The sequence below is a fragment of the Anneissia japonica genome, unplaced genomic scaffold (genome assembly GCF_011630105.1).
Source record: "Anneissia japonica isolate Jap-2015-1 unplaced genomic scaffold, ASM1163010v1 scaffold288038_len354873_cov157, whole genome shotgun sequence".
In the NCBI taxonomy this organism is placed as follows: domain Eukaryota; kingdom Metazoa; phylum Echinodermata; class Crinoidea; order Comatulida; family Comatulidae; genus Anneissia; species Anneissia japonica.
In genome coordinates this window covers 234600-247352 of record NW_022716266.1, presented here as the reverse complement: position 1 = coordinate 247352, position 12753 = coordinate 234600, and the positions used below count along the sequence as shown (strand labels likewise).

The window sequence follows — 12753 nt, the reverse complement described above, 5'->3', positions numbered from 1 at the left end:
CACCTAAAATTCAATTTTAACCAGTATTGAAAATGCAGGTTCTTAATACCACTCACACAAAGCTATATTGACCTGATGTTAGACCTACTGGCTGTCACAATTAGTTACAGCTTTTGTCTTTCACAGCATTGTTGGAACAACATTTTAAGCTTTGTCTACACTTTCAAAAAAATGCGTCACATAAAATTTGATGGAACATAGAGTTGAACAACTTTTTTTGGTACAATTTGATATCTGATATGATGTCATCGTACCCATATATAGGCACATCACATTTTTTTGTCACATACAATTTGATAGTGTAGACAAAGCTTTACAAACACCTGGTAGCTGCCACCTTGGTTGTCAGCTTACTTTAATGATTTTACCTACTTGTACTGGTAGCAATACCTTACAATTACCTAATGGCTGCCATTTTGGCTCTCAGCTTTATTGTAATATCTTTCACAATAGTTTTTCAACACCAATAGTTGCAACCTCCAGCCATCCTACAATCACCTCATAGCTGCCATATTTGATCTTAACATATTTTAATGGCTTCCACTACATTGCTGCAACCAGAAGGCTACCATCTTGGTTCTCGGCTTACAATATTTTATTGTTTTAAATTTCATGGAATGTGGCAATATTCATCGTACAATTACCAGATACAGTAGCTGCCATCTTTGATCTCAGCTTATCTTAATGGCTTCTACTACATTGTTGCAACATCCTACAATGACCTGATGGCTGCCATCTTGGTTCTGGGCAGCTACAGTCAATGAACAAACCCAATCAGATGTTTCATACTTTGCAACCAACTGAAATAGAAGATTAGAAACAAAGACGGGTTTGATTTTTAAAATTTAACAACACTAATAATGAACCGAAGATGTTAAATCATGATGATTATAATGAATGGGTAAGTAGGGTAAATAATTAGATTTCTTTTTTATATCGGAAATTTATTTATAACATATTTTACCAGAAATACATTTCAGTAGCATAATGCAATTTAGTATTACAGTTTTATGCACTGTTTTGCAAATGGTCCTGGAAATGTAATGAAAACTAATTATATATTATGTAAAGATATTGATTGAAGGATTTATTTGAATTTTTTTTAAATGGAAAGAGCTAATGCACTGACTGTCTTGTTAGATCTTTATACTTATTTAATTGGCGCATAGAGACTGCTGTATTATGCACTTTATAAACCCATTGATTAATTAATATTTTTGTCTATAGGCATATGGAGTCATGTTTTATGAAAAAAAGTATTATAAAACTATAAATGTTTATTTATCTGAGCCTCTCTGATCATGAAATTTAGCGGTCATAGTAATCCCAGACAGGTAAAATTTTATTGTTGTATATTATGGGTTCACCGAAATTTGCATAATAAATTATTGTTATATTATAATATCTAGAGAGAACAGCTTAGCTCAGTCGGCTAATCTGGTGATAGCCACTGTGTGTGCGCTGAACAATGGAAATCTCCAGGTCTCTGGTTCAATTCCCATCGCTGCCTCTCCTTGTATTTCAGCTGGAGGCTGCGCACTGATGAGATGTTTAAGCTGTTTGCCCATGTGCAAGTTGAAGACGCAGTACACTTTTCAGAATCACCACCAGAAGGACCCCACTGGAAATAAGTTTTCTTCTAGGCTTTCGTGGGCTATCCTTGGTGTTTACACCAAATAAATCCAATCCAATCCAATATCAATGCATATGAATAATCAGTGATTTAACAAGCAGGCATGGAGCCCCTGGCTAAGGCTACTTTGGGCCCTACTACCCTATGGGCTGGGTATGGGTAGAGCCCAGTGGGGTACAGGGCAATGCGCTGCTTTGGCGTTTTTGTTTTTGTTTTTGTTTTGGGTTTCCCCATGGTCTGCTCCTTCAAATGCCCTGCTCGGTGGATGTGGGCAAGTCAAAATAAATGCTGATGAATATCAAGGAGCCCCTTAACATCTGGTGCCTTTTTTTAGACAGTGAGAATTCATAGATGTTATGCTACTGTATTTGAGGAAATTAATATAGTATTATTATTATTAGTGCTGCTGACACAATGAAGTGAATGTAGAATGACCTGATTTATGACTTGCCTTCTTAGCATGGTAGATCACTAGGTGATTAAAGTTTCCTGTGCAAACTAAATTTTGTACTTCACTGCTGTTATTCCCTGGCAATGCTGCAAGTTGTTTTATTGGTAACTTCACATTTGTGTACTCATCAAAATATATCTATCAAAGAATTAACACAAAATGAAGAATGATTAAAATAATAGCAATAATGATGATACCAATAAGAACATACTTTATGTAGCAGTAATATTTCAATATCAATTTATTCATAAAACCTCCAGTATAAGGAGAAACATAGACAATCGAAACAATAAAATTACATTAAAAACAAATTACATACGGCATAACAAACTGACATTACACTCACTAAGGAGTTTTTCAACGAGAACAGGAGCGTTTCATTCCTTAAATTGTGTAATAAGCATAAGTATTACAAACGATGCATAAACATGTACATCAGATATTCAGCAAGTTACGCAAAAACACCATTCAATTTTCAGAAGAAAAGATTAAAGTACAAGGTCAAGGTGATGTAAGCTTAATTTTTTATTCCCAAACATAAAAGAAAATATTGGAATAGCCCCTCTTCAAGAAAATAATGTGCCTGAATATAATGGCTGTCTCTTATACACATCTACATTGACAACTATATACAAGTATATACAGTGTTCTTTCTGTGATTTACAAATTCTCGTGTCCATGAGAGAATTTACCTTCAGGTTGCAGTTTAGTGTGACTCCGATGTAGGAGTTGTGATTGCCACTTACAGTTGGCAATAGTTGGCAATCACAATACCACAATTTAGTTCATTTAAACCGTTTACTAGATCGTTATAGAACAAGTTAAATATAAAAAGAGATGACAGTCCTCCTTGTCTAGTACCTTTGTTGATTGCAATACTTCTACTAGTCATACTATTCCATTTTACAGCAACATTTATATTTGTGTACTATTCATACATACAGTGCCACCAATCAGATTTAATTGCTGAATTAAGTTTTTGAATTATTACGACATGGGGAATTGCGTCAAATGTTCCTTCAGCATCTAAAGAACATGAGTAAACACTGGAGCCCTGATTTACACAAGACATAATAACATCACTAGGTGGCAGCCTTTATATTTATTACAATGGTAATGGTTTGGGACTTGTAAAGCGCATACTACATGGTCTCTATGCGCTTAAGTTACACAAAAGAAAACAAACCAAAAACTAAATCCTGAAGTCTAACCAAGCGACCTAAGAATAAAAAAAAAGCATGAGAAAACAGACTATTGCAGGGGAACCAACATCACCACACCGTTTTCCTGCAATTTGAGACCACAGGCAAGCAGTGGTTTGCAGGATCATAACTCACAGATGCTCAAGTGATGTTGGCGTCTAGACTAGCCTATCCTAGAAAAACTAAACGATGGAAGTAAAACAACAAAGGTAAAACAACAAAAATGGAAAATTTAAAAAGTTTGAAAAAAGTAGGTCTTGAGTCTCTCCTTAAAAATGGATAGAGAAGGAGACTGTCGGATCTCAATAGGGAGTGCATTCCATAGCTTGGGAGAAGCAACTTGAAAGGACCTCTCTCCATATTTAGAACGAATTAAAGGGGTAGATAAAGTGTATGGACATGAGGTGGAACGTAGACTTTGATAACATGTTGATGACTGGAGATGGATAAGATCGGTCAGGTACGTAGGCGATAAGTTGTGAAGGCATTTAAAGGTGTGAACAAGGATCTTAAATGTAATGCGCTGCCTTACTGGAAGCCAGTGAAGTATTTTCAATGTAGCGGTGATGTGTTGAGTTTTCGGTATTTGTTTGACGAGACGTGCGGCAGTATTTAATTGAAGTTGAATTCGCTTGATCGATGCATATGTTATAATAAGAAAAGAATGGGCCCTAAAATGGAACCTTGAGGCACGCCACAGGTTAGATATTCAGGAACTGAAACTGAGGTGATAAATATGACCGGAACCAGGCTAATGCCATGCCCGAAATACCAATTTCTTCAAGCCTACGGATGAGGATACTATGCTCAATGGTATCAAATGCCGCTGACAGATCAAGGTACACTGTTAGTACACAAAGACCATTGTCCAAGGCATGCATAATAATATTCTATTATTCAACAAAAGGAAGTACGGGTATAGGACAATAAGGTAGTTATTCACAGCCGTTAAAGGTCATGGATTTTGAATATCACTTTTATAAATCCTCAATCAGTTATGCTATAACATGAATAAACACCATAAAAATATTAAAAGAAAATTAAAGTTTGGCATTTTCAGCTTCAATACTTTCACTTAAAGCCCCATTCCCGGAAAAATTTCACTAAAAAGCACTTTTTTTTAAAAAAAACAGCATGCATTACTCTAATTATTATAAACCATGGAAAAATATTGGCATAAATTTAAGTTTTACACAAAAGGATAAAAAAAAAATAAAAAATAGAGACTACTTCTCACAGGAGATTACCATTTTCTCAACAACTTCTTTGTTACTATCAGAGGTTGTAGATCGCATCCGCTGGAATGTTCTCGCTTTTGTGTATACTTTAAAAAGTCAATAAAATGTGCCCTCTCTAATGAGATTAGTTAGTGTACTTCGCATCTCGCACACTGCGGTCAATCGAATAGGCGGGAGATATGTTTGTTTAATTGGCAAAATCTCGGTCAGAATTTATTTTTTTAACAAATTTGAAATAATTTCAATGAAATATTATATTTCACAAGTGTCAATACTACCAACGGAAAAAATCATGCTGGCCGTTTTTTATGACTGATAACAGAATCTACATCGAGGTAAGGCTAGGCCTAGCCTAGCAGCAGTGTTGATGAGTTACTGTTTTTGGTGCCTACTATATTTCTTCACAGACAAACATCAAAATTCATTGATTTTTATTTTTTGTGTGGAACACAAAAAAAAAATAATCAAATTTCAGTCTTACTTTTACATTTTGTTCATGTTTAGGAATGTCTAAATTCAGTTAAACTAGCAATTTGGTATTATAATTATCTTTATAACATATAAAAATCACACTTTTCTTAACAACTGAAATTTTGCCAGGAATGGGGCTTTACAATCCTTAACAACCTATGGTACTGTACCTGGAAATTACACATTATATACACTGAACCATCCTCAGCACCCAGAGCAACCTGTGAGGGCGTTTCAGGACAAGTGGCAGTCAATTCCAATTCATCACTTGGAACAAAATATCCTTTGCACATCTGAAAACAAATTCAGAACAATAGATAAAACAGATTTACAAGGTGTGAATTATTTTCATATGAAACACTTACATAAAACAGAATATAAATAGCTTACAGCTGTAATGATTGACTGGCAGGTAAGTGTTACAACCACAGTGCCTTGCTGCAGAAAGTGAAGATTCTTACAATCATCTGATGCAATTACATAATTTGACTCTTGACCTGATGCCCCAATAAGACTTGTTGCTAGGAGACACTTTATTCGAGGTAACTGCGGGATATTCTGTAAAAACAAAGACTTCAATTACTTTTTAATAATAATGGGTAGCACCTTTTTTTTTATAATAATGGGTAGCACCTTGTTTAATAATGATTCAAATATTCTGAAGAAGAATGTATATTGAAGGTGATAATGAATATAATGATGATAACCATGAATGATGATGCAAAAATAATAAGGTGGTGAAAAGGAGGAAGAATTATTGTTAATGAGGATGATATAAACCTTTTGAATGGGCATATCTGCAAGCCTTATCATCCATAGATGACTGTATGGCATAAATCCATGGATGACACCAGCACCATCACTTGCTATGATGGTAAAATTTCCAGCTAAGAAATTAAAACAAAATAATTATTATTCTCAATAAAGATACACACACAACATTACCCCTTCCCTATATTAAATAATATAGAAAATACATTAAAGCTATAAATGCATAATCGGGCTACTTTATTGTTGTTGGAAAGAGCTGCTTGTGTTATTTAATTTTATTACCTTTGCCAAAGGAGGTTAAATGTATTCACCGCTGTCAGTCTGGCGTGCTGACCTCTGTCTGTTAGCAAGTTACGCAAAAACACCATTCAATTTTCAGAAGAAAAGATTAAAGTACAAGGTCAAGGTGATGTAAGCTTAATTTTTTATTCCCAAACATAAAAGAAAATATTGGAATAGCCCCTCTTCAAGAAAATAATGTGCCTGAATATAATGGAGAATTCCATTATTTTCTTGAAGGTATGCTGCAGCACTCAAAAAAAATAATGTGAATGAATATAATGGGCGATTCCATTATTTCCTTGAGGGTAATGCTGCATTTTTGGCCATCACACACAGCCTGTGTATTGCGGGTTGTCAACATGGTGTCTTGCAAGAATTATTTATTGGTAACTATTTATTTTGTTGTTAATTTTGCATTTGATATCTTATGTCTTTTACTTTAAGAATGCACTACCCATGTGATTGCATGCCACTGTTACAAAAGTGTCATTCCATATATGTTATTTTTTTATATTTATCATAGACAGCATGGAGAAATTTGATGAAAGTGCAATAAAACTTTTCTTACCAAAAGCCTTATTCTAAAGAAAAAATCCAAATTATCAGCTAATATTTTTCTCTATATTTATCAAAACAATCCTCTCATGAGATTGGAAATTTCTGTAATTGTTTTCATTTAGTGATATTGATAAATCATGTGCACTTATTTGTCTCTACATTAAGTATGATTTCTGATGTAAGTTTGTTTGTATTGTGCCTTAATAAAAATGCTTGATTTTACCTCCGCCAAGGAGGTTATATTTTCGCCCGTTTGTGTGCTTGTCTGTGAGCACCCTATAGGCCACAGTTTTTTCCGAAACTCGTCAAACTTGGCCACAATGTTCCATGACTAACAATGGAAAGGTGATTAAGTGATTAAATTTTAAAGGGTCAGGGTCAAAGATCAAGGCCACAATCAACGAAACTTCTTTATATAATAGCCTACAGTGCAGTTTTCAACTGAAACCTGTCAAATTCGGCCACAATATTCAATGACCATATATCTGAAAATGACTAAATTTTTAATGGTCAGGGTCAATGGTCAAGGACACAATGAACAAAAAACTATTTCTTTTTTAACTGTCTGCCGTATGTTTGTGTGCTTACAGGGCTTAAGTGTAAAAAAAATATGGTCATTAATTTCACAGAAAAACATGTTAAAACAGTTTCGTGTAGTGGATAGCAAACTACACTGCAGGTTCGAATCCTATGATGTATATTTGTTTTTTCATTGTTTATAATTTCATTGTTCGTAATAAACACAACTTATTATTACCGGTCAAGCCATTTAGTTACGAGCAGTTTACTGAATACAATGCAGAGAATATGCGTGGGAAATCTATACCGAGAATTATGATTTAGGCAGGGAGTTATGCACTCTCAGAGTGCCCTCTAGTTTGTAATGTGTTTTTACCTATTTAATACCTACTGTAGCTTATATTGCAACATAATAATACAAATTCAGATTGGATACTGCAAAATGTGGAACAATAAATTGAATTGAACACTCACTGGCATCATCATCAATTTGCAAACAATTAACAGAATCCTTTGAAAGACTTTTTCTGGCAGAGATCTGCCCGTTACAAAATATTGTGACCATCCCTCGTGAGTCTGCTGTGATCAAGTCAGTGGAACCAAGTTTTGAGACATCATAAGCCATCAGGGTCTGAATGGGGCCGCCTTTAGTTTCAAGACTTAGCTTCATCTGTAAGATAATAAACAAATGATAAAGACTCATTAGTGCCAGAAGAGGTAATATAATTAAATTCTGTCTGTGGCTGGTAGAAGGGATCAACGTGCTGAGGAAGCAAACAATTCCAGGGGTAGCGCCAGCGGAGGTTGGGGGTGGGGGCCCTGTCTGTTAGTGAAAACTTAGTTGAATCATTTTCTAAGGCAGAGACCACTAGCCTGAGAGGCCATTTTGATATGTACCCTAATGTTTTTTACATTGGTCCCAACCATGACAGGCTGTGGTGAATGCGAACTATCTATTGTAGAATGATAGACAACCTGTAGGGGTAATTCTGATGCCGCCACTGAACAAGTATTCCTTTACACACCTGTAGAGTGTCTTGATCTTTGTCGCCATCAGTTGGAAGAGTGTAGATTCTGAGTACACCATCGTCACAACCAATTATCAAACTTGGGTGCTTGTGTCTGGAGCAGAGACAGAATGTTAATTACAAGACATCAGATGTTCCAACATCTGGAACTCAAAATCTGGAAGATTAAAGTTGTTCCTCCTCCCCCCACCCCACAAATGTAGAAAATTGAAAGTTTTTTCATGCATGCATTAAGATCATTTGAGGTGTCAGTAACACTTGGAAAGATATTGTATGTCAACATTGTTGATGAAGTCTGTGCACAAAGGGAAAATTGTAACAGAAATGCCTAATTATTGGTACCAAAATGCCACAAATTATAATTTTTTCCTGAAAATTTGATAGTGTAAACTTGACAAAATTCAGATGATTGAGTGTTGGAAAGTACTGTATGTCTGTCTGTAAAACAGAACATAGGGATTTTCTTTGCATTTTACGGTTATTGTGCATTTAAAACCAAGCTGCAGCTATATATTGTAATGCCTAATAATGACAATAATAATAATTTTTATAATAATCTTTTCAAAAGTAAAAAAGAAAAATGTAAATCTTATGATTATATATTTTGATGTTTATTTTGCAATTTTTGCCTGTAAGTGGCAACAAAGTGTTTCTGTTGGATGATTGTTTGAAATATAAATAATAAACAAACGATTTAAAATATGCGAATTGCATTTGCATTCAAAAGTTTAATTACCTAAGACTACTGTAGAGCGGCCTACTAGCCTAGGCCCTACTGTGTTTCTTGTCAAACAGCAATAAACCAGATCATAAACAAATATGTGAAGAACTATTGTCCGTATTGTAATTTGGCAATACGTACACCGAGGCTAAAACTATGGCATATTTATTAACATAAGGATTATTCTATAATTGTATTTATATTTTTATTCATTTAATAACTTATCTTAAATATCAGTTAGGCCTAGGCCCTATTTAAATAGATTCTAATCTAATGGACATTAATTAATATTCTTGTATTTATAACTTATGCTGTGGCTAGAGATACGGTACCGTATTTCTACTTCGTTTTGCTAAAGGTACGGTAAATAGCATTACATCACCATCACCCAATGAAGTTGCCAGAATGTGCGTGACGTCATTTTTTGAAGACTGGTATTGCTGGCATTGCATATCACCCGCAATGAGCGGTGGAAGGAGAACGATGTACTGTACTGGGAAATTAGAACATTAAAAGTACAATACTGTTTGACTTTACTGTCATCGTTGAATAGGCGTATGGTCAGCTTTATAGTAAAGAGTTTCATTTAGCTAGGCCTATATATAACCATTATCAAACAAGGACTGATTTCTGTACCAAACTCTTGGCATACAGTATGCCTCTAGGGAATCACCCTTTAGGCCTTGCTTTTAAATTCTTTGCTTACGAAAGCAAGCATGCAGGCCTAGGCCTTGCTTGGATTCTTCTTTTGGCGGCGGCCCTGCTCTAGTGACATATCGATCTAGGTGGCATATATATCAGTCATAAGCACGGTCTTACCAAGTCTGAAGTTCTTAATCCTTAAGTTTTAGTCCAAGATGCCTAGATTATCTTATCCGACCAAAATATTCATACACTTTGAATGCACAAAACTTTACGTAGACTTCGTCACTCTCACATGGTACAGAATCTAGGCCTAGATCGAGAATAAGTTTCCATACAGGCCTAGCATTGATGCAGGGCCATTTAATGCAGTACTACGGTATATAAAATGCTAGGCCTGTATGAATCCTCTTGTTTACAGATGCAGGGCCATTTAATGCAGTACTACGGTATATAAAATGCTAGGCCTGTATGAATCCTCTTGTTTACAGTATATTCAATTTTTTATTGCAATTAAGTATAAATATAAATAGAGCAGTAGTGTGTGTTTACATGTGCCTTGGCCTAAGTCCTGAAGATGATGCCTTGCTTGATAGGCCTAAGATATGACTCTGGTTATTGAGTTGAACCCTTACGCCTATTTTTTTATGACAGTATTATAAGAATATACTTACTCTCTTTGCCTAGCTATCATCTGCTTATCAAGTACTTCGCTAGTCCCACTGCTCACCTCACATGACAAGCACAAAATAAGAAGATTCATAAGGCCTCCTAGCATTTTATAGCGTAGTACTGTTTTAAGGTCTGCGTCAAAATTATTGGAAAAATTTGACACAATAGTAATAATCATGAAGGGGAAACTCGTTCTCTCGATCTAGGCCTAGATCTTTACCATAACAGTGACGAAGTCTAGCCCTACGAAAAGTTTTGTGCATTTCTTAAATTGTATGAATATGCCTATTTTGGTCGGATTGTAAAGCGTGGTATTATTTCAAGCTTCTTGGACCAAAACTTGGGATGTAAGGATTTTGAAGTTCGGGCAGTATGAACACGGAGGAACTAGGCTAAGTTTATGACTCATATATGCGAAAAGTAGAATCTAAGCAAGGCCGAGCAGGCCTTTCTTGCTTAGATTTTTCGCCAAGCGAAGAATTTAAGCAAGGCCTAGTCTGAGGCATGCCAAGCAAGTGTTTGGTGGAATCAGTCTTTGTTTGATAACGGTTATACATAGGCCTAGCCAACTTAAACTCTTTACAAAGTGGAACACTGGAACCATACGCCTATTAAACACAGGAAACTCTCATATAGTAACTAAAACAATGCTAGTCCAGTGTATTACTAGTACTACTGCACTGTAATGTATAGGCCTATTTTAATACACTACTAAGATAGGCTTTTCTTTTTCCATCTTGATTTCAGAGGTCAAAAACATTTTTCAATTTTTTTTTTCAATCACATAGTGGTGTAGACTTGTCTTTTAAGAACATTTTTCTGGAATTTTTTTTTGGATACAACGCCCCGTTATGGAGTTATGATTTTTTAAATAACATGATGTCAGAAAATTAGCCCAAAAGCTTATCGTTTTTCTGTTGGTTACGCACCGCTGATTCGCAATGTTTGTCATCACTTTCAAGATGTCTACCGATTCGTGAAAAAGGCCTATTTAAATAATAAGTATATTTCTGTATTTCCGATGATAAGCCGAATAATAACAGTTTACAGCTTTGCCGTTTTGGACAATTTTCCATAGCTAGGCCTCAGTCTAGCCTAGCTAGAGACAAGGCCTAGGCAGGCCTACCTAGGCTAGAGCCAAGCCAAGCCAAGCCTAGGGTTGCCTAGGCCCAACAGGATTAACTCACCGAAAAACTGTAGCAACTGCAATTTTATTTAAATTGGTAGCTACATTCTTCCTCCATAGGCACACACACGTGCATTTTTTAGATAATGTGGAGGTTACTGTGTTTTCTTTTCTTTCCCAAGCAGTAGGCATCATGCCAAGTCAAAATGAATTTTTTTAAGCCCAATATCCACAATGGATGGAACGCAATTACCGCATTTAGTGCAGTTTCGTCAAGCTGTTTTATTTACTGTACTTTTAATTATTTAAAAAAAAATTCAAATAATAATTCTCATTTGATAGGCCACTTGTGTATTTCTCAATCGAAATTAAGTTATTCTCATTTATGAAAAACTGTAGCAACTGCAATTTTATATAAATTAGCTACATATTCGTCCTGCATGGGTACACCACAAAACGAGTATTAGTCCAGTCAATCTGTGGATTGCTACAGAGATAATTTTTGCAGAATCAGTTCCAGAAATATACACAGAATAACATACTAAAAGTCCGAAAAAATCTAATAAGGGGAACATTAAAGATATTTAATGAGTTAACATCTGTAACGATATAGCGCCCTCTATAGTTAATCACTTTTATTACTTGTTGCTATGTGCTCGCGTGCAAGTTTGGGTCGTACTGTACGATATACGCCATCTTGATTGAATTGTTACTTCGGAGATTTAACGTTGAATAAATCTTAATATTAGTGTTCATCAAAGGTTGTCATCATCTTCTTATTACATGGGGTCAGAAGTAAGCTTCAAAGCATACGTCGAGTTAATTTACAGACGAAATACCTGAGCTTTGAGATAAACGAAAGCCAAAACAATTCTATAGGTGGCAAGGCCTAGCTAGCCGTCATAGTGGAAATCAAAGATACTAGAAATACAAGATAGAGTTCTCCCATAGAGCTATTAAACAACTAGAGTGCTGACAAGATGGCGGAGCAATGCAGAGTTGTGTATGTGTACCATCCAAGATGGCTGCCGTAGGAAAGCGCCACCTTCAGGCTTAGTATACATATTATTACCATAAATAAGCCCTCTGACTAAATATTATTTCATTAACAAAGATCTTATAAACACAAGATAGCGTTCTCCGCGATTTACGCGTAACAAATAGAAGCGTCGGTCAAGGTTCAAAAGTTTCCAATTTAGCAAGAGGGCGTCATTCATGCGCTATTATACCAAAGGATGTGTATAAGAGACAGCCCTTTATTACATAGATCAACGCATGGATTGATGATATTGTGTCTGAATACCCCAGGTATGGTCATAGCGGTCAAAGGTCAAAAGTTTCCTTTTTAGCAAGAGGGCGCCATTCATGCCTTATTACAGAATTTTCACACGTACGTATATCGCGGAGAACGCTATCTTGTGTTTATAAGATCTTTGCTA

At 35.5% G+C, this 12753-nt stretch overlaps 1 protein-coding gene across 1 annotated transcript; it reads right to left on the bottom strand.

Moving 5' to 3' along the window:
• Nucleotides 1-466: 466 nt before the first annotated feature.
• LOC117109668 lies at nt 467-11549 on the bottom strand. Its single transcript, XM_033252052.1, has 8 exons — nt 11376-11549; nt 8151-8247; nt 7600-7795; nt 5776-5882; nt 5386-5553; nt 5166-5288; nt 2085-2222; nt 467-800 (listed from the first exon to the last, which is right to left on the bottom strand). The coding sequence occupies exons 1-8, from the start codon at nt 11507-11509 to the stop codon at nt 672-674; spliced, it is 1092 nt and encodes a 363-aa protein (XP_033107943.1). The 5' UTR covers nt 11510-11549; the 3' UTR covers nt 467-671.
• Between the last annotated feature and the right edge of the window lie 1204 nt (nt 11550-12753).

Bases quoted from the DNA above. Each gene is read 5' to 3' on its own strand.
- LOC117109668 (XM_033252052.1), bottom strand. From the start codon at position 11,509: ATGATGCCTACTGCTTGGGAAAGAAAAGAAAACACAGTAACCTCCACA. The intron at 7,796-8,150 runs GTGTGTAAAGGA...ATTATCTTACAG, and splicing joins AAGATCAAGACACTCTACAG to ATGAAGCTAAGTCTTGAAAC. The intron at 5,289-5,385 runs GTAAGCTATTTA...ATTTGTTTTCAG, and splicing joins GCCAGTCAATCATTACAGCT to ATGTGCAAAGGATATTTTGT.